This window comes from Mixophyes fleayi, chromosome 10 (genome assembly GCF_038048845.1).
Source record: "Mixophyes fleayi isolate aMixFle1 chromosome 10, aMixFle1.hap1, whole genome shotgun sequence".
Taxonomy (NCBI): domain Eukaryota; kingdom Metazoa; phylum Chordata; class Amphibia; order Anura; family Limnodynastidae; genus Mixophyes; species Mixophyes fleayi.
In genome coordinates this window covers 94,543,916-94,567,321 of record NC_134411.1, presented here as the reverse complement: position 1 = coordinate 94,567,321, position 23,406 = coordinate 94,543,916, and the positions used below count along the sequence as shown (strand labels likewise).

Here is a 23,406-nt window from a genome sequence, read left to right as displayed (position 1 = left end):
AGGAGGAAGACGTGGCTCGCTGGGAGACTATTCCTAAGGTAGATATTCCAGTAGCCCGTTTGGCCAGACACACTATACTACCAGTCCCAGGTTCAGCAACTCTGCAGGATGCCAATGATCGCAGAGTGGAATCCCAGCTGAAATCTATATTTGTGGCTGCGGGTTCTTCCTTTAGGCCCACATTTGCTTCAGCTTGGGTTGCTAGAGCCATGGAAGCATGGGCAGACCAACTGGCAGAGGCCTTACAAGACTCTGATTTACTTCCCCTGGCTTTACATTTGAAAGAGGCATCGGGGTACCTTTATCAGGCGGCCCAGAACTCAGCGTCTGTGTCCTCCTCTATTCAGGCTGCATCTATTTCAGCAAGAAGAACGTTATTTTACCAGTTTAATGTATTTGCATCCGCGGATGCAAATTTCGCTCGTAGAGCTCTACGAGCGGGGCTTTCAGAGTAGTCCCACCCTTAGGGGGCTGCTTTAGAACGTCCCCATGGTAAGCAGTGTCCCCCAGACTGGATGAAAGAGAAAAGAGGATTTATATACTTACGTTAAATCCGTTTCTCTGATTCCGTCTGGGGGAGACTGCGATCCCTCCCTTCTGCTTTTCTTCTGTGTGCTCTTGTTTGATTGGCCTTTTCTCCTTGGGCTTTTTAATTAACTGAACAGGAAGAGGCAGGGGGATTGTAGAGGGGAGGGGTCTGTCAGCAGTGCTAAACTTAACTAGCTAGGTGCCAACTCCCGTGTTCCCCTCCACAACCCATGGTAAGCAGTGTCCCCCAGACGGAATCAGAGAAACGGATTTAACGCAAGTACATTAATCCTCTTTTTTCCAGTGTTTTTTTCAAAAATGAATTAAAAGTTTTTTATTTACAACACATGTGTTGCATCAGGTTTTTAATTGACAATTTTCAAGTGTACTGGGCAGGCACTTTGTATAATCTATAAAGAGGCATTTCATATTGAACATCTAAAATCTATAATATGTCATGTTTTGATGTAGTTGATCTGCAGCATTTATAGTTTGATTTTAATGTTTTAATAAATATATTATATTTACAATATCCACCATCCTAGTAATACTTAGTAATTAATTTTTCATCTCCCTCTTGGTGCACCCTCCCATCTTGTTGTTTTCTTGTAATGATATAGTTTAATAATGCAATTGCAACATTCTAACATAATAAAAACAAAGTACCGCTTTTCCTCAGCTCAATAATAATACAATGGTTGAAACAATACTAATACATAGTGTACCAATATACCGGTTTTATGAAATAGTTAAAGAACTGTTAGTCCTCAAAAAAGCAGATGGACAGCCATAAACTGTCGCACATCAACTAGATGGATCTGTATATGCCTCTATATGTCGATCTTAAACAGGCTAGGTAAACAAAGTCCTGTTAAAAATGGCTCTTGGATAATTTTAATACATTGAGCTGTGTTGGACTCAATAGTTGACCTGATCAGTATTAGGAATCAATACAGTTTGGAACTTTTGTTTACTATATTTGATTTGTACTAGGCACAGCCTTGACCGAACTTTAGATCCTTACCTTGCCCTAAGGGGGTAGCCATTTTTAACAGTAGTTTGTTTACCTAGCCTGTTTAAGATCTACATATAGAGTCACGTACAGATCTATCTAGTTTATGTGCGACCATTTATGGCTGTCCATCTGCTTTTTAGAGGACTAACAGTTCTTTAACTATTTCATAAAACTGGTGTATTGGTACTCTGTATTAGTATTGTTTCACCCATTGTATTATTATTGAGCTGCAGCTGGGGACAAGCAGTACATTGTTTTTATTATGTTACAATGTTGCAATTGCATTATTAAAGTAAACTAGATCCAAATGGAGTGCAGATCCCACTCTTTGCATTATTACATTTTCACAACCGAAGTGTTGTAAAGCACACCATCAATGACGAATCATCGCTTCACCATCTGATGTCTCATGGATGAATCTGTGTTTGGTGAATGCCAGGGGAACACTTCCTACCAGAATGCGTACTGCCAACTGTATAGTTGGAGGAGGAATAATGGGCTGGGGCCTTTTTTTCATGGTTTGGCCTGGGCCTATTTGTTCCAGTGACGGGAAACCTTAATGCTACAGCATACAATGACATTCGTGGGAATTCTGTGCTTCCAGCTTTGTGGCAAGAGTTTGGGGGGAGCCATTTCCTGTTTCAGCATAACAATGCCCCCATGCCTGGGTGAGGTCCATCAAAATAATGGTTTCTTGAGTTTGGTGTAGAAGAAGTTGACCTGCCCGCACAGAGCCCTGACCACAACCCCATTGGAATGCAGACTGTGAGCTAAGCTTCATCACCCAACATCAGTGCCCGCCGCCCACAGCCATGTTCACAAGTTCCGTGTCCACGTATTTTTGGCCATGTAGAGTAGGTGTTTGTTACTACTTGAATGTAAAATAACAAAAGAGTATAGAGCTTGAAGCAATGCACATATCTGTAGATTTTTTTTTAGCAAAGCAGCATTTTATAGAAGGAAAAATGTAACCTGTCTTATTATATACAAAATAAAAACACACTAAAATGCCCATGTAAAAAAATCTGAGGGTCTGGGAAACTGGAAAAATAGAATGGATTAGTGTCAATAATAGAGAAAACAATCTCACTGTAATATCAGCAACATATGGGTTCATTGAATTGTACATTAGCTGTAAGCTCTAAGCTCAGTGCTCTTGTTGGTGTTTATGGTGCAGTATGTATGTTAAAATGTGACATATGACAGTTTACTGTGTTTTACAATCAAATTTATAAACCTCCCACTACTCATTTGAAGACCCACATCCCCCTCACAATGATGGATATTTATTATTTTTTATTATTTTTACTTACTTTTGCCTAACTTTAGCTTGAAATAAGTGTAAATGTACACAACTTGTCTCTCTCTTCTCGGTCTGCATGGAAACCATTTGAAGGGCTTATAGATCAAGGTTTCCATTATTTCTGGTTATTTTTATTCTTCACAATTATGTAAATAACCTAATTGAGGGATACAAATACAGTAGCTTAGTCAGAAAGTTCTGAAGATGAATAAGTGAAATTAGAGCATGTTCTGCTTTTTTCTTTAACGTTTTTGCCTAATGTCAGCCACCGTTTGGACATTGACCGTAGCTGAGATGTGATTTGTGATGAAGGGGGATATATACTTCTATTCCTTGTATTGCAAATAAGTTGAAAATAGTCATGTTTATAAATGATTCCAGACATTTTACATCCTTGCTTCATATATGAGTATTTCACTTTTCATTTTGTTGTCTGTCAGTCTTGAACAACTCACCTAGTTATACACTTAGTAGTTCGTTTATTCTGATAAATGGATTGTAACTGTTTGTGTGTATTCATGGCTTTTGCCAGGTTAATGAGAATCTGACAAAGCTTGGATTGACAAGTGGTAGATATTACACTAAATATTTAGATTATGTTGTGTATGATATATTTCTGTTTTAACATACTTCCTCTTCTCCTGTTTTTATTTGCCAAGCCAAGATAAATATTCTTGTCCTGGTCGACATCAGATTAATCCCATTCTGGATCTTCGCAGTGGAATATCCCCCATTCCAGAGACAAACCAATATTTAATCGTAAGTTATGTCTGCCATTTTCTGGAGTAATTCTGGGTTCTGTGAATGAGTGAGGGGCACACAGGGTAGATCAGCTGAACAAAACCAATTTGTAGGGAGCAGCTGGTATAGTAGTGTTATTCTTTATCTTCTCTTTACCTCCCTTTATTTTAATTTTTAAGTTACACCACAGTTCACTTGACGAGTGAATGACTGGGTGGCTAATATTGTAACACATAATGCACAACCCTTACAGCGCCCCACACATCACTGCTGCAGATGGATCAATTCTAAACCATACACTGAAGTTTAAATCACATAAATACATAAAATATGAATTAAACTCTTCTGCGCTGTGGTTCCCCAAATAACTAATATAAGTACCCCCTGCGGGAGATTTCCCACAATATATGAAGACACGGAATTACACCTGGTGGAACGTCCATTTATTGAAATGCAATCGCTGGTGAAGGATCAGTTTGGACCTTATATTAGCTATTTACTTGATATTTGTTAATCCTTATATGATTATTTAGTACAATTCAATGGAATCACACAGGATTATGCTATTGTCAGCTTTTTCTTTCCGTTTTATACATACCACTATTGGAAAGAAGAATAGCGAAGAAAACGGTATACCATAACATCATTGAATATAAGTATTCATTTTATTTTTTTGCATTGTGTTATATTAGTTATTTGGGGGACCACAGCGCAGAAAAGATTAATTCATATTTTATGTATTTGGGTGGCTAATATTGCTAACCGAGCCCGGATTCAAATTCTGTGGTGCTGACTCATCACTATTTCAGATGTTGCACAAAACTTTGGATAATTTTATAGGAGAAATGTATTTGTATGTGTTGTGTACTAACGCAGATACATTGTGTCCTTAATTGTTCACTAGTGGGCGCTGCACAGCTATTACAGTAATGCTCTTTTTTCATGCAGGTTCTCCCTCTCTGTATTGTGGATGCAACTCGGTTCTTTGGACGTATAATAACAAAAAATTATCCATATGATCAACTTGTTGTGCAACTCAATGAGCATTACCAATCACCTGTCAATAAAGTGCCTAAACAAACAGTGGAGTGCAAGCAGTTGTATGCAATAAAAGGCGACTCTGTTTATCACAGGTACCTCATGTTGAGCTGCTGGCTCAGGGAAGTCTTTGAAGTTCTGGATTTGTAATTTCTTAAGGTTGTATTTTCTAATGTGCCGAATTCTGGGGCGTATCATTGTTTTACTTCTATTTCTTTGTGCAGACTGTAAGCATAATTAAGGACTTCACTGATCTTTAATAATATTGGGATTCGGAAACCTGACCATGACCTCATGATATAACCCTACCACCACTTATGTCATATTCACACCTCGCACCCTCCACAGCTGCGTTGTGATGTTCATACCACAAGAAGACTGACCCGAGGGACTGGGGAGCAGTAAGACTGACCCGAGGGACTGGGGAGCAGTAAGACTGACCCGAGGGGCTGGGGAGCAGTAAGACTGACTCGAGGGGCTGGGGAGCAGTAAGACTGACCCGAGGGGCTGGGGAGCAGTAAGACTGACCCGAGGGGCTGGGGAGCAGTAAGACTGACCCGAGGGACTGGGGAGCAGTAAGACTGACCCGAGGGGCTGGGGAGCAGTAAGACTGACCCGAGGGACTGGGGAGCAGTAAGACTGACAGGAGGGGCTGGGGAGCAGTAAGACTGACCCGAGGGGCTGGGGAGCAGTAAGACTGACCCGAGGGACTGGGGAGCAGTAAGACTGACCCGAGGGACTGGGGAGCAGTAAGACTGACCCGAGGGACTGGGAAGCAGTAAGACTGACCCGAGGGACTGGGGAGCAGTAAGACTGACAGGAGGGGCTGGGGAGCAGTAAGACTGACCCGAGGGACTGGGGAGCAGTAAGACTGACCCGAGGGACTGGGAAGCAGTAAGACTGACCCGAGGGACTGGGGAGCAGTAAGACTGACCCGAGGGACTGGGGAGCAGTAAGACTGACAGGAGGGAGGAAATATAAAAACAATGAGGTAGAGGCAGAAAAAATGGTAGTCTATGTTGGTGTTACAAAGTCTGCTTGCAGAGCTTCACTAAATTTGTGTAATAAGTGTTTTGTCATGCATTCCTCTCTAAATATTTCTTGTAGACTCATCGTAAATGTGCTTTTAACTTCTTTTCAGAAACCCATGCTGATCGTATGGAAGCACAATGATCGTATTCAGTCATTCTATCACAATTTCTCCTCACAGGGTTCAAGTATTAGGTACAAAGACCACAGATAGCATCTTGTATGCTCACATACAGTACATAGACCATGGAAAGATGGATGAGGTTCCTGGGCATCTGTTGTTACCACTTCCCTCAGCATTTCACACACTCCCACCTCAGCGTACGGAGTTCATCGTGTGTAGAGTGAAGCCTATTGATAATGAGGACAAGTGGGATCCTAAAGTGAGTTGTGATAAGTGTTCTATATAATCTGAAGTCCCTCTTGGCAAAACTTATTGGAATAGGACATTAAGGGTGTTGTTATAGACAGGATCTTAAAATAAATCTCAGCATGAAGAACTGGCCACACTACATAGTTTAAGTTGGTGAATTTAGTAATAAAAATATTGTGGACTGCCATTAAGTCTAAACCCCTCAAAATCTCCCCCCTCTGGCAAGTAAAGCACTTATTCAGGATCTCCTATGAGACTCCTTCTATATTTGAGATGTTTAAAACTTCAAATGTAGAAAGCATTATTATCTTTTGTTTATAAAGTTCCAGCATATTACACAGCGCTGTACATTACAAAGCTCATGATACAAACAAATTACTTACAATGACATGAAATAGAAGGTAAAGATAGCTCTGCCCTAACAGCCTTATAATCTATGCGGAGGATACAAAGGGTAACGGAATAATAATTTCAGTTAATAATTACAGGTACAATGCTAATTGCTGGCTCTTGGAAGTTGCTGATTTACAGGTACAGCGTTACAGGTTCCTGCCTTCAGGCATTTTGGGACTTCAGGCACTGTGCTAGTTCCTGGCTCTGGGCAGTTGGTAATTATAGGCTCTGTACTAGTTCCTGGCTCTGGGCAGTTGACTACTATAATTTCTCTTTCATCCGGTCTGGGGGACACTGCTTACCATGGGTTGTGGAGGGGAGCACGGAAGTTGGCATCTAGCTAGTTAATCTTTAGCACTGCTGACAGACCCCCTCCCCTCTACAATCCCCCGCCTCTTCCTCCTCAGTTTTTTTTTTAGGTGCCCATGGAGTTGGGCAAGTTTTATCTAACTGCTGTTATTTTACTTTTTATTTTACTTTTATTTTATTACTTTTTCTCTTTTTGGTGGCAGACCTGGGAGTGTGTTCTATTATAGAGAACACACTCCCAGCGTAGCAGCGCAGGCACTACCCTGTCAGATGAGAGCCAGAGGCTCTCACTGACAGAGAAAGAAGCATAGGTTGCCTGAATAGCGAGTGACAAGCAGGCTCTCCGGACCGCTGTCACTCCTGGAGCCTCCCCGATAACCGGTGCTGCCACTGCAGGCATAGAGCGCCGGTTATCGGAGATTACAAATGCGGGTGGCCATCTTGGATCCACGGAGGGCCGAGGACACGAAGGAGGCAAAACCAAGATCCCCCCTCATTATAGGAGGGGGCATCGGGGGTGCAAACCGCTGCGGAGACCTCGACTTGAGGTCTCCACTACTCTGCTGCATACAATTTTTTTATTTACAAAGAGGGGGAAATAACATCGGAGCTGTAAAACAGAGAGACAGCATATCAGAGGGGGGGGGGAGCTAAAGCATATAGAGCTCCTCCGCTCTCCAGAGAGAAGTGGACTAACCCTGTCTGGCGCCAAGCAGAAGTCCGGGAAAAGGACACAGATCAGAGGGAGCAGGCACCAGAATACTGCTGATGAACTTCTCCCCTGTTTGGCCTATGGGCTAAGTATCTGACCCTTTTAAACACAATTTTTACTGTTTTTTGCTGAATACAAAGTGGGCTAGTAGAGGTTATATTGTAGTTCTTCTACTTGCCAAGATATTATATTGTGTTTTAACATATTACAAGTACAACTTTTATGTAAGATTAGTTGATTACTTGTTTTTCACACTATTCTCTCTACAGTGTCTCTCTCTCTCTCTCCCTCTCGCTCTATAACAGCTAAATCTTTCAATTTAAGTCTGTGTGTTTGGTGTGCCTTCCTTTATAAAAATGGCAGATAAAGGAAAGGGCCCTATTGCAAAGTATTTCACATGTTCAAGATGTAATGTAATGTAAAATTACCTTGTGGGCAGAAGGACCCGTTGGCGCTCTGCTCTGTCTGCGAAGCAGGGTTCCCCCCTGCGCAAACCCAGCCCCACTGACGGAGGAACCGGCCTGGGTAGCTTCCCTGACACAGTCGGTTTCCTCTTTGGCACAGATGGTCTCCCAATCTAATCAATTGTGGTCTAGTGTGGCAGCGTCTGTGACTAATAATGTTATTACTCCTGTGGGGCTCCCTGCTGCCACGGTTTCTACTGAAACGTCTGTACCAGGACCTTTCCTCATTGCTTTCGGACCAGGCCCTTGTTCCCACAGAACCGGCATGGTCCGCAGCATTTATAAAGGGTTTGGATAAACTAAACCAGTTACTTGAATCCCCAAACATTCCGCCTGCTAAAAGAAAGCGGCCTAGTTCTGCTAATCCCCTTTTGGTCCTTTGAGACTCAGGGGTTTTCAGAGGAGGAGGGGGAAATAAATTCTGATCCTGACCTTTGGAACAGGAAGAAAACACTACAAACCAATTTATTGATGATTTGGTTTTAGCGGTGAGACAGGCGTTGGACCTCCCAGAACCGAAGGATCCTACTCCTAGAGACAGAAGTCTCTTTAAGAAGGCCAAAAGGAAGGCTATCCGTTTTCCCCCTTCTGTAGAACTCAGGGAGATTGCAGAGGGAGACTGGAAGCAGCCTGATAGAAGGTTCTCTGTTCCCAGGAGATTCTCTTCCCTGTATCCATTGCAGGAGGAAGACGTGGCTCGCTGGGAGAGTATTCCTAAGGTGGATGTTCCAGTAGCCCGTTTGGCCAGACACACTTTACTACCAGTCCCAGGTTCAGCAACTCTGCAGGATGCCAATGATCGCAGAGTGGAATCCCAGCTGAAATCTATATTTGTGGCTGTGGGTTCTTCCTTTAGACCCACATTTGCTTCAGCTTGGGTTGCTAGAGCCATGGAAGCATGGGCAGACCAACTGGCAGAGGCCTACAGGACTCTGATTTACTTCCCCTGGCTTTGCATTTGAAAGAGGCATCGGGGTACCTTTACGAGGAGGCCCAGAACACAGCGTCTCTGTCCTCTATTCAGGCTGCATCCATTTCAGCAAGAAGAACGTTATGGCTGAAATCCTGGGAAGGAGATTCGGAATCAAAAAAGTCAGTTGAAACCATTCCTTTTTCAGCAGCAGGTTTGTTCGGCCCGGAATTGGATACTATGATTTCCCAGGCAACAGGGGGCAAAAGCACTTATTTGCCGGTATTCTCAAGTAGGGGCCGGACTCCTCGGGTCAGCTCCTTTCGTCAGCCCTTTAGGGGGAACTCCTTGCCTAGGGGACAGTCATTTAAAGGTAGACAACCCAATGCTCGAGGCTCCTCTGTCAGGGGTAGATCCTCATTAGCAGCTAGGCGCCAGGCCTCCAAGACACAGGAGAAGCCTGCGTCCTGACGACCACTCTACTCCGCCGGAGGTGGCACCAGTGGGGGGACGTCTGTCTTTGTTTCAGGAACAATGGGCAGCGTCATCCCAAGACCCTTGGATTCGGGGCATTATATCAAGTGGGTACATGATAGACCTGCTGGGTCCGGTACCGCATCGTTTCTTTGTAACCCCACTACCCCGAGATCCAACAAGAAGACAGGCGATACAGGCCTGTGTCACCTCTCTTCTTTCGCAAAGAGTCATCTGCAGGGTCCCAGACAACCAGAAGGGACAGGGATTTTATTCAAATCTGTTTCTGGTCAAGAAGCCAGATGGGTCCTTTCGACCCATTTTAAACCTAAAGAACCTCAATGTGCACTTATGGGTGGACAGATTTCGGATGAAATCCCTGAGGTCGGTAATAAACGGCTTAGAGAAGGATCAGTTTATGGCTTCCATAGACATAAAGGTCACATACCTCCACGTTCCCATTTGGAGTGACCATCAGTCTCTCCTAAGGTTCACAGTGGGGTCCTCCCACTATCAGTTTTGGGCCCTTCCCTTCGGCCTCTCCACAGCTCCGAGGGTCTTCACGAAGATCATGTCTGTCATGGCAGCGTGTCTTCACTTAAGGGGAGTTCAGGTCGTGCCTTATTTGGATAATTTGATAAACTTAAAGAAATGCCAGATGGTTCCGTGTCAACGCATGGTCTTCCTGGGGCTTATCATGGATACCAGTCGGCAGAAGGTGTTCCTGCCTACGGAGAAGATCAGTTCAATCCGGACTGTAATAACTCAGGTCTTGTCCTCTCCCAATCCCTCAATTCATTTGTGCATGCGGCTGCTTGGGAAGATGGTGGCCTCCTTCGAAACAATCCCCTTCGGTCGGGCTCATTCTCGATGTTTCCAGTGGGACCTGTTACAGAAATGGTCAGGAACCCACATACACTTGGATCTCCAGAGGATCTCGCTGTCTCCGGGGGCGAGAGAATCGGTCCAGTGGTGGCTGAATCAGGATCACATGTCGGTGGGCAGGTCTTTCGCTCCATGGTCATGGATCATAGCCACGACAGATGCCAGCCTGAGAGGTTGGGGGCGGTTGTCTTGCACCTTCGACTCCAGGGACTTTGGTCGGTTCAGGAATCAGCCTTATCAATAAACGTGTTGGCGTTAAAGGCGAATCTTTTAGCCCTTCGGGGGGCCCAGTCCCTCCTTCAGGGCCACCCTGTCAGAGTTCAGTCCGACAATGCCACGGCTGTGGCATATGTCAACAGGCAGGGAGGAACCAGGAGTGCAGCCGCAATGAAGATTGCAGCTCAGATTTTTGTTTGGGTAGAACAGTATGTTCCAGCAATTTCAGGAGTATTCATTCCAGGAATAAAGAATTAGGAGGCCAACTATCTAAGTCGAAATCAAATGATGCCGGGGGAGTGGTCACTCCATCCGGAAGTATTTCAGTCTCTAGTTCAGAGGTGGGGTCTTCCGGATATAGATCTCATGGCCTCCAGACACAACAGAAAAGTTCACAGGTTTTGCGCAAGGGCAAGAGACCCCTTAGCGGTGGCAGTGGACGTAATGACGATGTCATGGGAGTTCAGGTTGGGATACCTGTTTCCTCCGATTCCCATGCTTCCTCGCGTGCTCAGGCGAGTAAGGCAAGGGGGTCTTCCGGTAATTCTAATAGCTCCCTCATGGCCGCGCCGAGTGTGGTACGCGGACATAATCTCTATGGCGGAAGGACATGGATTTCGTCTTCCGTCACGAGACGACCTTCTTCTTCAAGGTCCCTTCCGTCACCAGAATTTACCTCCGCTCAGTTTAACGGCATGTCTGTTGAAGCCAGCCTCTGGAGGGCTAGGGGTTTTTCCTCCAGTGTAGTGAACACTATGATGCAAGCTCGAAAGCCAGTTTCGGCTCGCATCTATCATCGGATTTGGAAAGCCTATATCAGATGGTGTGAAAATAGGACATGTCATACTTCTTCCTTTCGTCTCCCTCGCTTATTGGCTTTTCTTCAGGATGGGCTGGAGGCAGGGCTTCGTTTAGGTTCCCTAAAAGTTCAGGTATCTGCACTATCAGTCTTTTTTCACCTGAAATTAGCGGATTTGCCAGATATCAAGACTTTTCTTCAGGGAGTCTTACATATTCAACCTCCCTACGTTCCACCTACAGCACCATGGGATCTTAACCTGGTACTGGACATGCTTAAAGGACCTCCTTTTGAGCCTTTACTTGTGGCAGATTTGGTGTTTGACCTGGAAGGTTGTTTTTCTTTTGGCAATTGCATCGGCACGTAGGGTGTCGGAATTGGGAGCTATGTCTTGCCGGAAACCATATCTGGTATTTTCACGAGGACAGAGCGGTTTTGAGAACACTCCCCTCTTTTGATCCAAAAGTGGTGTCCTCCTTCCATTTGAACCAGGAAATTGTAGTTCCGGTTTTTTCTTCTACTTCTCAGTCTGTTCTGCAGTCTATGGAAAAGTTAGATGTGGTTAGGGCTCTCCGTATTTATGTCAAAAGAACATCTCATATTAGACTATCTAACTGTTTGTTCTCTATGATTCTAATAAAAGGCTGGCCAGCCTCTAAACCAGGCCTGTCCAACCTGCGGCCCTCCAGGTGTTGTGAAACTACAAGCCCCAGCATGCTTTGCCAATAGACAACCTGTTGATAGCTGGAAGGGCATGCTGGGACATGTAGTTTCACAACATCTGGAGGGCTGCAGGTTGGACAGGCCTGCTCTAAACAGTCCATTGCAAGATGGATTACGGCAACTATTAAGCAGGCTTACATGAGAGCTAACCTGCCTGTGCCAGAGAGACTTACGGCCCATTCCACCAGATCGGTAGGGGCGTCGTGGGCAGCAAGAAATGGGGCTTCTGCTGACCAGCTTTGCAGGGCAGCCACCTGGTCTTCTGTCCATACATTTACCAAATTCTATCAATTTAATGTATTCGCATCCGCTCTACAAGCGGGGCTTTCAGAGCAGTCCCACCCTTAGGGGGCTGCTTTAGAACGTCCCCATGGTAAGCAGTGTCCCCCAGACCGGATGAAAGAGAAAAGAGGATTTATGTACTTACGTTAAATCCGTTTCTCTGATTCCGTCTGGGGGACACTGCGATCCCTCCCTTCTGCCTTTCCTCTGTATGCTCTTGGTTGATTGTCCTATCTCCTTGGGGCTTTTTAAATTAACTGAGGAGGAATAGGCGGGGGGATTATAGAGGGGAGGGGTCTGTCAGCAGTGCTAAACATTAACTAGCTAGGTGCCAACTCCTGTGCTCCCCTCCACAACCCATGGTAAGCAGTGTCCCCCAGACCGGATTTAACGTAAGTACATAAATCCTCTTTTTCCACAGCGTTGATTTTAGGTGATGCTTCGCCATGAAATTATAGTTTTTACCTTCAAAATATGGTGACTGGTACAGTATTAACATTGTTGTCTCTTGTTTTTAATAGGTGACTAGGATTATTAGTAGAAATATAAAAGGAAAACACCATAGAGCTAAAGTTGTTCTCATTCTGGGAAATACTTATTGGCTTGATCCCATGGTAAGAATAAAGACAACTACTTGTTCTTATATCCTGGTTGGTTTGTAGTATGCTGGTCACTGTACTTCAGAGTTAGATGACCCGTAGCTCTCCGGCTATTGTTGAACTATAAATTACAACAGGCCAATGCAGCACATGCTGTGACAACAGCCGGAGGGTCACAGGTCACCCAAGCCTGCACGTATCTGTTTCCATATACATATGAATGCTACCCGTGAATAAAACCTGTCGCCCCTCATTCTAGGTGCAGGTGAGCATATTGTCCAGCTTATCTACCTGTGTGTATGAGCTCAATGTTCGGCATGAGATCCTATTTACCGGCTTGGGGACAGATAACCCCCAACATTTACTCCAGCTGCAAGCATTACTAGAACCAAGCGGGGCTTCATCTGCAATCAGGTTTGTTTCTGAAAGAACCTGCAGTATTTGTCATACATTAATGATTCCAGTGAAATTCTATAGACTTGGGATGAATACTTAAAGTTCAGGTAGTACATACATAAACATGTATGGCAAACTGATTATTTGTTGTTGTTTTTTTTATACTTGTAGTTAGCGTAGAACAAGTGGGGGCGTGAGAGAGAGTGCATCAGACCCCAGCACCCCACTAGTAGCATGTTCCAACTCATAGATACAGACAGACTATCTAAGTCTTCTTTCTTACCAGAAGAGGAGAGGCATGGAGAGAATATCATCAGTGTTGAAGCTATTTGAGCATCAAAGGAGAAGCTGGGGGGATCTTTTTCTTTCAAAGGAAATGTTTCTTATTATTGTCAGTTTTGCACACACTTGTGGGGTCGCTGGATATCTCTGACATTTCCAAGGGTCAATTACTGTTGACCTTAGACTGGGAGGTGTTCACCACAGATGTATTCAGTGATAGAGAGCAGTGTGGCAGGGCCTGCAGGCTTCAAGAAATGTGATCTCATCCAGAGAATCTCCTGCTGATCAGTATTCTCTAAGCCGGGGGAGATACACCTGGCTCTTCAGGAATGGTCTCAGTCGGACAATGTTACATGGGTCGCTTATCTTAATCCTGCATCCATTGCAATGCTCTACCACAGTGGATGGGCAAGGAAGGAGTATATTGTTCTGGGCAGAAGGGACTGTCTCCCTTTATTGCAGCACTCTGCAGTACAGGGTTAGAGAATTATGAGATGACAAATCCTTTACCTCACAGAGTAGTTGCTAAATCCAAAAGTCTTGGAGCAGCTTCTTAGCTGATCGAGAACTTCCAGAGATGTAGTCCTACACCTCAAAGTCCCACTGTAGTATGCCAGCTTAGACAGCTTATCTCAGTTATCTGTTTCCACTGCTTTCCAGTGTTCTAAGGGTTGGTCAATTGGGAGGTTCAGCCATTCTCGTGGCTGTGTGCTGGGCAAATTGTGGTTAGTACTCAGATCCCCCTCTCTCTGGCATCGGATGAGTCATGGTGCCTTAGCATCACCGAGAACCAACTGCCCTTAGGAAAGTGCTACATGTGGTGGTTATTAAGTAACCATTCCTTTTAACCACATGACAAAATATTTAAATTCACACTGGGGAAATCCCAATGCACCCGCTTAGCTGTAAGACTGTTTTTTTTTTTTCACTTACCCATTAAATCGTTTTTTTACGAGGTGAAATGGGAGCACAGACTTTACCATCATGGGATGTTCCTCACTGTCTGTCTGAACAAAAGACACTTGAGTTCCACCACATAGTTTGGTTTGCTTTGTTTGTTTTTTGTTTTGTCTTTTGGATGAAGGTGTGGGTTAGGTATGGAAATGAGTAAAGAATAGTACCTGATATATTTGTCTAGTGGGAAAGATCACAAAACTTTGGGGAAAATGTTCTCTTTACATCCTGTCCCACTGTAAATCCACTCTTTCATTAGACTTGTTCTTTTAACAGGGCACCAGATGAACAATTACCAAGTCTTGACGGGACAACTAACGAGCACTCTGTTTCAACTCCCCTACGTCTGGAAGGTGTAGATTCTGGTAAGCTGTCATCCTACAACATGTCCTTTTGGTATTTGTATACATAATGTCTTATTGGACTGCAGGGCTGTCCCTGGTGGGCTTATCTCTCGGACCCTGCACAGTATGTTGTACAAGGCCCCTGCATCTCTATTGATTTATCTTAATAGTACATCTCCATGCCAATATCTATATGAGGAGATTATATCAATAGTTTAAATCTAAGCTGAATTATATAAATGCCACGTTTGTGATTTATACGTTTGACCACATACTGCTTGTATAATCTCTTCAATTTATGGAGGATCTACATACAATTTTATGGGGCTGTCCATCTACTGCTACCCTCCACATATAAACCAATATCACCTCTTGAGATGCAACAGTTTTACATTCCTAGGCCTTACGGCCAGCTGTGATTGTATCAGGAAGCTGAGACAACTCCTTTCTGGGCACTAGAAGGTTTATCTGATCTACAAGGTTTTATTACTGTATCTGACGGGTGGTGTACACAAGAGAGGATTCCACGCTGCTCTGCATTATATCAGCAATGTCCTACTTAACAGCTATGTCCTTTCAGTAGGTTCAGTAGACATTTAGTTTTTGATTTCAGCTGAAGTTCTTGTTATTCAGTGTGTATATAGTTTTATTGCACACAGTATGTGAAAATGTATCTCCGTCTTGTAACTGTATATTGTTGAGTACGAACACTTTAATCTCTATGCAGATAAACAAGTTGACCTACCTGACGATGCAGAATCTCAAACAAATCTCCCAGTTACAAGGTCTGTTGAACATTTCATATGAACATTTTAGTAGAATTTTGTTTGTATAAAAATAACCTTAAAGCAGCATTTACGGTTACTCATTAAATGGTCACTGACCAGCTCCTTTCCGTTAATGGAGCTCCGGAAACTAAACAAACTCGCAGAATTGTTAATGTAGTTTAGGTTTGCTATTGTTTGCCTCAAACAGTTGTCCTCGCATTTAGTGTCTCTTGCTGTCATGTAGATATAATAATGAGAGGAATAAAACGTGCAGATGGACACTACTTTTATTCCTGTATAATTCATCACTAACACTGAGCATTACTCTGCATTAATAGTGTAACTGCTCTACCTGTGATTGGTACACCGCGTCGTACAGGTTTGTTGATTGGTTAAAATCTGTACAGACGCTGGTCCAGGTTGCCCCTTCCTTTCTCAAGTTGTAGGTCATCATAATTCAATCCATGATTTCATATGTTCATTATGACTCCCAACTTTCAATACGGCTAACACGTGACTCTTACAGATTAATGTCAGGCCCCGTTGTTCCTGAGATATTGACTACACAGTAACATATTGCACAGCTATCAATAACAGTTTTACAACATACAGATGGTGGGTGCTCTTATCATCTGACATTTCTTGAAGTCTGTGGCAGAGTTTCCATACATCAGATTTTAAATAGAGGGGGGTGTATGTGCACACACTGCGTTATCCTGTGCAGGATAAATTGCTGAATTTCCCAGTTGTTTTATCAAGGAGTTGGGCCCCTGATCCATTTTTTGGGAAAGACAAAATGCTCAGCGTGTTGTAAAGACTTTCAGACATTATAGATTAAATCAGGTGCTTGTGTGACCTCATGGCAGCTTTGCTCGAAGCAGTTTCATTTCATATGCAGCAACTCAGAATGGAACAGGATACAGAAAGACAGATCCAACCTGTTCCTTTAGGGTGACACATTATATAAACTGTTGGAAGAGTCTGGCCAACTTACATCCAGGGAATTTTTTTTTCACATGTAATAGGAAGTTATTACAATGTGACACCTGCTTTAACTAAGGATTAACTACAAACAGTTGCTCAACTTGCAGCATATTCGGTCATAAAACACTACTTTAAAAGCCAGTCTCACATAGCCTGTTTCTTGAAAGATCCTATACACCATGGGGACCTGAATGTCATTCTGTCAGTTAGTGTTTCCTGGTCTTCCCATATAGCACTGCTTCAGTAGACCAGATGTGTAATGCGCCCACTTGGTCATTTCTGTATACTTTCGCTAAATTTCACCTGCCTGATCTGGTCCTCCTACTTTCGGTTCCAAGGTTTTTCAGGCAGTGATGCTTTAACTATGGATTGACTACAAACAGAAATTGTTACTCCATGCCTATGTTTTGCGTTTGACTGACTGTAGGAGAAAATAGAGTTTACTTACTGTTCCTCTCTACTAAAGTCCATAGGTGTCGGTGCAATATTCCACCGCGTTTGAGCGACAGTTAACAACCAGCAGTGTTTTCTGTACATATGTGGCTTTAATGTGCTTGGTTTGACAATTACTTGTTCCTCTTTTTATATGTTGCGTGATTTTGGTCTGTGTTACTTGGCTTAGACGTACAACTGAGAAGGAAATGGAGACGCCTGTCTGTAGGTGTAGAAGTCAGTTTACCCTCTAGTTTGCACATTATGACCCCGTGTTTGCACTAACCCGTATGGGCCTATGCCTTTCTCCTATGTGCAAATTTGATGATAAACCACTGACCATGGACTGAGTGAATGGAGAAAAAAACATTTTGTATTTATTTTTCAGCCTGCACCCCGAGGTGAAGTGGTGGGAGAGAGACAACGTTGTTATCCTGACTGTGAAGTTACAAGAGATAACCGATCATAAGTGCACGTTTTACAGGGATAGAGTTGTGTTTAGGTAAGTGTTACATGAAGCCAGAACAGAGTCTCCTGGTAGAAATGTAAATGCTGTGCAATGAGTTTGTATCATTGAATTGTACAAGCTACTGTATTAGAAAAAAACTTTTTGTTTTAATTAAGTTGATTACCGTAAAATAATTGGGTGTATAATAATTGGGCAGCCATCTCTGTTATTCATTGGGCAGACACCCATCCCCTGTCTCTCCTCCTATCACTGTCAGCAGTCACAGTGTTCTATTGACTGCTGTACAGAAATGACCTCTAGGTGTCTGGCCCCACACATGCAGCACAGTTTATGGCCATTGTCTGCCTATTGTAAAAATGCATTGGGCAGTTGTTGAAGAGTTAAACAACTAAGAATACTTTTACTTTTATACACTTCCTCCTTTTTAGATGTTTCAAAAGAGCTTTTAATCATAGATGTACTTTCTCCTATCCAACTATGGGAATAGTGATACAAGCAGGCTATAGTAATGGAAGATGGGTACTTGTGCCAACATTAAAAACCTATACAACAGCATAATAAAACATGTTTGGTTAATATCGCAAATAAAAATAAATCGCAGTTTGCAATAAAATTCTAATACTCAGCATATCTGAATTTAGAGTTCTCACTAGGCTTTCAGTGGTCTCTAATCAGACACCAGCAAATGGTTTAGTGAGGTATGCTGTATGTTTTTTGTTGTAATAAAGCTATTATTTTTCTTTTATCCTATCTGGGGGACACTGCTACCATAGGTTGTATGAGGGGAGTGTGGCGTTGGCACTTAACTAGTTAACTTGTTTAATGTATCAATGTTGAAAGACCCCTCCCCTCTGCAACCCCCTGTAGCTTCTCAGTTTAGCTTAAGTGCCCAAGGGAGTTGGGCTTACTTTTTATACTAGGACAGTTTTTTACTTTTATTTACTGTTTTATTCCTTTATGAAAAGTTCTTTTTTTACTTTTGGATATTATCTGAAGAGTGTGCTCTAGTGACAGAGAGCACACTCCGTTTAAGAGGCTTCACTACCTTGTCTGGTGAGAGCCGAATGACATCGCGGTCACACTGACAGCTTACCGATGCCTTCAGAGCCATAGAGCGCTGGTAAAACGGAGTGATGGCGGCCGCCATCTTGCGGGGCATACCAAGTTCCCCCTTCAGAAAAAAGAGGGGGGAATCTTGTGGGAGCTGCAAAGTCTTCAGTCAGGAAGGACTGAACAAAAAGCGGAGGAAAAAGATGCGGTGGCTGGTTAGAATAATACAATACAGCCACCGATTACAATATTAGGAGCAGAAAAACTGCGTGGGCCGAGCTAGAAATATAGAGCTCCCCATCCTCTTCTGGCATACTTGGACTCCTCCATCTGCGTGCCAAGATTTGCCCAGGAAGACGGCAGACTCTCCTTAGCCATAACGCCGCGGACACTGCTGACTGACTCTTCTCCTGCTTATCAGACTTAGCTGGAAGGCTAAGTACCAATATTATATACCTTTTATAATTATATTGAATAGAGGGAGATATATATATATAATTATTTATTTTTCTGAAAGGTGTTGCAAGTAGTTTAAATATTTATTGTATTCTACTTAGTCAAAGTTGTATGATGTTACAAGCATTAAGAAAAATGGGGTGTAATATGACTGTCATAGATTAGTTGTATACTTGTATCTAATTCAAGCTATATCTTGTGTGATTGCATTTCTATTGCTTTGCTGTGCTTTCCCTTTAAAGATATGTCTGAAAAAGGAAAAGCACCATTTACAAAATATTTCACTTGTTCAAAGTGTAAAGCTAAGTTACCAATTGAACAAAAGGATCCAGGGGCGCTTTGTACTGACTGTGACGCAGGCCCAGATTAACGTACTACCACTACTGGAAAAACCGGCATGGGCAGCTCCTCTGGCGCAGTCCATTACTACACTGGTCCAGCTGCTTACTAAGCCTACGGGACTAACATCGGTTTCTGCTGTTCTCCCCGCTGACACTGTAGAAACTGCCCTTCCTGTGACAGTAAGGATGCCAGTGACCGCCGGCCCGTCTGAAGTGGCTTTGGCGGGCCCATCATCATCTCGCACTAACTCAGGCCCTTCTTCCGGAGAACCAGCCTGGTCCTCAGCTTTGGTCAGAGGCCTAAATAGATTAAACCGTTTTCTAGAAGCACCAAGACCTATATCTTCTATAACCATGAGGCTTCGGTCGACTAATCCTCTCCTATCCCTCTCTGATTCTGAGAGATCATCAAAGTAGGAGGGCGAGCCTATTTTTTTTTGCGCAGGTCTCCGACTCGGAAGAATCCACTAGTTATCAGAGCATTGACCATCTGGTTTTGGCAGTCGGACAAGCCCTGGATCTTATGGATTTGGATGAACCCATATCTTCAGATCAGGGTCTTTTCAAAAAGATGATAAGGCGCGCTATCTGTTTTCCACAGTCGGTGGAATTAACAGACATATCAAAAGCAGCTTGGAAGCGACCGGACCGGAAGTTTACTATTCCAAGAAGATTCCCTACCCTGTACCTTTTACAGGAGGAGAATCTGGCTTGCTGGGAAGAGATCCCAAAAGTTGACACCCAGTTAGCTCGCTTAGCGCATCATACTTCACTTACGGTGCCGGGAACAGCAGCCCTGCAAGATGCCACGGGCCGCAAGGTCAAGGGTCATTTAAAATCAATCTATGTAGCGGCAGGCACCTCTTTCAGACCCATGTTTTCATTGGCGTGGGCTGCCAGAGCGATGGAAGCATGGGCAGAACAGTTGGCCGAGGGATTACAGTATTCAGAATTGCTTCCTCTTGCCCTGTATTTAAAGGAGGCGTCTGGATACTTATATGAGGCGGCCCAGAATGTAGCCCCTATATCATCCTCCAAATCGGCCTCAGCAGTGGCAGCTAGAAGGACCCTATGTCTGAGGTCCTGGGACGCAAGTACAGAATCTAAGAAATCGCTTGAAACATTACCTTATTCAGGCGAGTGTTGTATGAGTCCGAATTGGACAATATCATTTGCCAGACCACTGGTGGAAAAAGTACTTTTCTGCCAGTAAATGTTCCCAAGGTAAGACTTCGATTTGGCTCATTCCGGCAACCCTTTTGGGGGGCTACTTTGCTTGAGGTCAATTGAGTAGAGGCAGACCGACTGGTAGCAGGGGACACTCTTACAGAGGTAGGTCTTCCTTCTCTAAGAGACGCCCGTCAGCAAAAGTTCCAGAAAAAACAGCATCCTGTCTGTCGTCCACCCCTTCTTGCAACAGCAGGAGTGGGGGGTCGATTGAGTCTGTTCAGGGAACAGTGGATAGCGTCCTCCCAAGACCTTTGAATTTGCGGGATCATGACGAGAGGGTATGATAGATATGTCAGGTCCAGCCTCACGTCGCTTCTTTGCAAAATCTTTTACCCCGCGATCCAGAAAGGAGATGATGCGGCTCTGTGTCACTTCTCTTCTTTCTGCAGGAGTCATTTGCACGGTACCACCAGACAACCAAAAAAGACATGATTTTTATTCAAACCTGTTTCTGTTCCCGAAGCCAGATGGATCAATCCAACCCCTTTTTAAATTTAAAGAGGTTAAATATACACCTAAGAGTGGACAAGCCCACTACCATTCTGGCGGCATGGTTTCGTTTAAGAGTGGTCAAAATAATACCATATTTAGACCTACTCATCAAGCCACATCAGCGAATCTGTTACAACAGCACCTGACTCTGACCATCAGGATCCTGGAGGAACACGGATGGTTAATAAACCCAAAGAAATTTCAATTGATTCCCTGTCAGCGAATGATCTTCCTGGGGCTCATCATGGACATCGGGGAACAAAAAGTGTTTCTTCCGGAGGACAAGGCCAGGTCGTTACGAGAAGTAACTACACAGATCTTGACCACTCCCAGTCCAACCATTCACTTATGCATGCGTCTCCTAGGGAAGATGGTGTCGACCTTTGAGACAATTCCTTACGGTCGGTTTCACTCCCTCTGCTTCTAGTGGGACCTCTTGACGAAGTGCTCAGGTTCCCATCTCCAGTTGTCTTTTAAAGCGAGGGTGTCTCTTCAGTGGTGGTTGGTCCAGGATTACCTGGCGGTAGGCAGGTCATTTGCCCCGTGGTCCTGAATCATTGTAACTACAGATGCCAGCCTGAAGGGCTGGGGGGCTGTGGCCCTTCACTTACGGCTTCAAGGCAGTTGGTTGACTCTGGAGTCTTTCCTATCAACATTCTTGAGTTAAAGACCATGCTAATGGCCCTTCAAGCTGCCCAGACTATACTTCGGGGGTTTCCGGTCAGGATGCAATCCGACAATGCCACAGCGGTGGCTTATGTCAACAGACAGGGAGGAACCAGAAGTGCAGAACCAATGGCAGCACAGGCAGCACAGATTTTTCGCCTGGGCGGAACAGAATGTTCCCACAATCTCAGCGGCATTCATCCCAGGCATCCAGAACTAGGAAGCAGATTATCTAAGCAGTCATGCAGTAATGCCGGGGGAGTGGTCACTCCATCCGGAGGTCTTCCAGTTGCTTATCCTGATACGGGTTCTTCCGGACCTGGACCTCATGGCGTTGAGGCACAACTGGAAGGTCCCAAGATTCTGCGCAAGGGACCCCCTGGCAGTAGCAGTAGACGTCATGACAATGCCCTGGGATTTACGGTTGGGATGTCTGTTACCCCCTATACCCATGATTCACTGCATTCTCAGACGAGTGAGGCCAGGGGGACTACCACTGATACTGGTGGCTCCCGCCTGGCCTCGATGAGTATGGTATGTAAGTCAAGGAGTGCGTCTACCACTGCGAGACAACCTTCTTCAAGGCCCATTCCGACATCAGGACTTGCCTTGGCTGACTTTAACGGCATGGCTGTTGAAGCCAACCTTTAGCGATCTAGAGGATTTTCTCCTAGAGTCATAAACACATTGTTGCGAGCTCGTAAGCCAGTTTCGGCTCGTATCTACCATCGCATCTGACGCACTTCTATCAGATGGTGTGAGAATCGGCTTTGTCATACATCGTCGTTTCGTCTTTCCTGGTTTCTGGCATTCCTCCAGGATGGCCTGGATGCAGGTCTCCGATTGGGCTCTTTAAAAGTACAAATATCAGCCCTTTCGGTTTTCGTTCATCTTTCATTGGCGGACATGCCGGATATTAGGACGTTTCTACAGGGAGTCTTGCATATCCAGCCACCTTATGCCCCGCCTACGGCACCATGGGATCTCAACCTGGTGCTCAATATGCTTAAAAGGTCCTACTTTTGAACCATTACATTCAGCAGATCTAAGGTTCTTAACGTGGAAAGTAGCATTCCTTCTGGAGATTGCATGGGCTCGCAGAGTGTCAGGGTTAGGAGCCCTGTCTTGTCATGAGCCATATTTGTTTTTCACGAGGACAAAGCAGTTCTACGGACTGTTTCTTCGTTCGTACCGAAGGTGGTTTCGGCATTTCACATGAATCAAGAGATTGTTCTTCCAGTGTTTCAGGCGGGGGCATAGTCTTCTGACCAGAATTCGATGGAGTGTTTAGATGGTGGTCAGGGCTCTGCGAATTTATGTGAGGAGGACCTCCCACATTCGACGCAGATTCTTTATCCTTTTTAATTCCCATAAAAGAGGATGGCCAGCCTCGAAGCAATCCATTACAAGATGGATTACTGCAACCATTAGGCTGGTTTACATCAGTGTTATTCGGCCTGTGCCAGGTTGACATACTGCCCATTCCACACGTTCGGTGGGGGCATCTTGGGCAGTGAGAAATGGGGCTTCAGCGGACCAACTTTGTAGAGCAGCCATCTTGTCCTCAGTCCATACTTTTTTTTTTAAATCCAGTATTTTTATTGGAATTTTTCAAGGTACAAACATACCAAACAACAAAAAGAAAAGAAAAACAATCGCATACATATCAGTATTAAATGACACAATTTACAAGACTTCAGTAAAGCATAATAACAGTATATGTGCTATACTCATTCAGGATCATACATCG

General features: G+C 44.1%; 1 protein-coding gene across 3 annotated transcripts in view; it reads left to right on the top strand.

Annotated features, from left to right (window-relative positions):
• The window catches only part of TDRD12 (tudor domain containing 12), a 135,427-nt gene that overhangs the window by 95,861 nt on the left and 16,160 nt on the right, over positions 1 to 23,406 (top strand). For all 3 annotated transcript variants that reach the window (XM_075189192.1, XM_075189191.1, XM_075189190.1), the window contains 8 exons: positions 3,506 to 3,605; positions 4,536 to 4,720; positions 5,836 to 6,037; positions 12,716 to 12,808; positions 13,053 to 13,207; positions 14,702 to 14,790; positions 15,497 to 15,554; positions 17,341 to 17,454. In XM_075189192.1, coding sequence (XP_075045293.1) covers positions 3,506 to 3,605; positions 4,536 to 4,720; positions 5,836 to 6,037; positions 12,716 to 12,808; positions 13,053 to 13,207; positions 14,702 to 14,790; positions 15,497 to 15,554; positions 17,341 to 17,454 — 996 coding nt within the window. The remainder of the gene's footprint in view (positions 1 to 3,505; positions 3,606 to 4,535; positions 4,721 to 5,835; positions 6,038 to 12,715; positions 12,809 to 13,052; positions 13,208 to 14,701; positions 14,791 to 15,496; positions 15,555 to 17,340; positions 17,455 to 23,406) is intronic.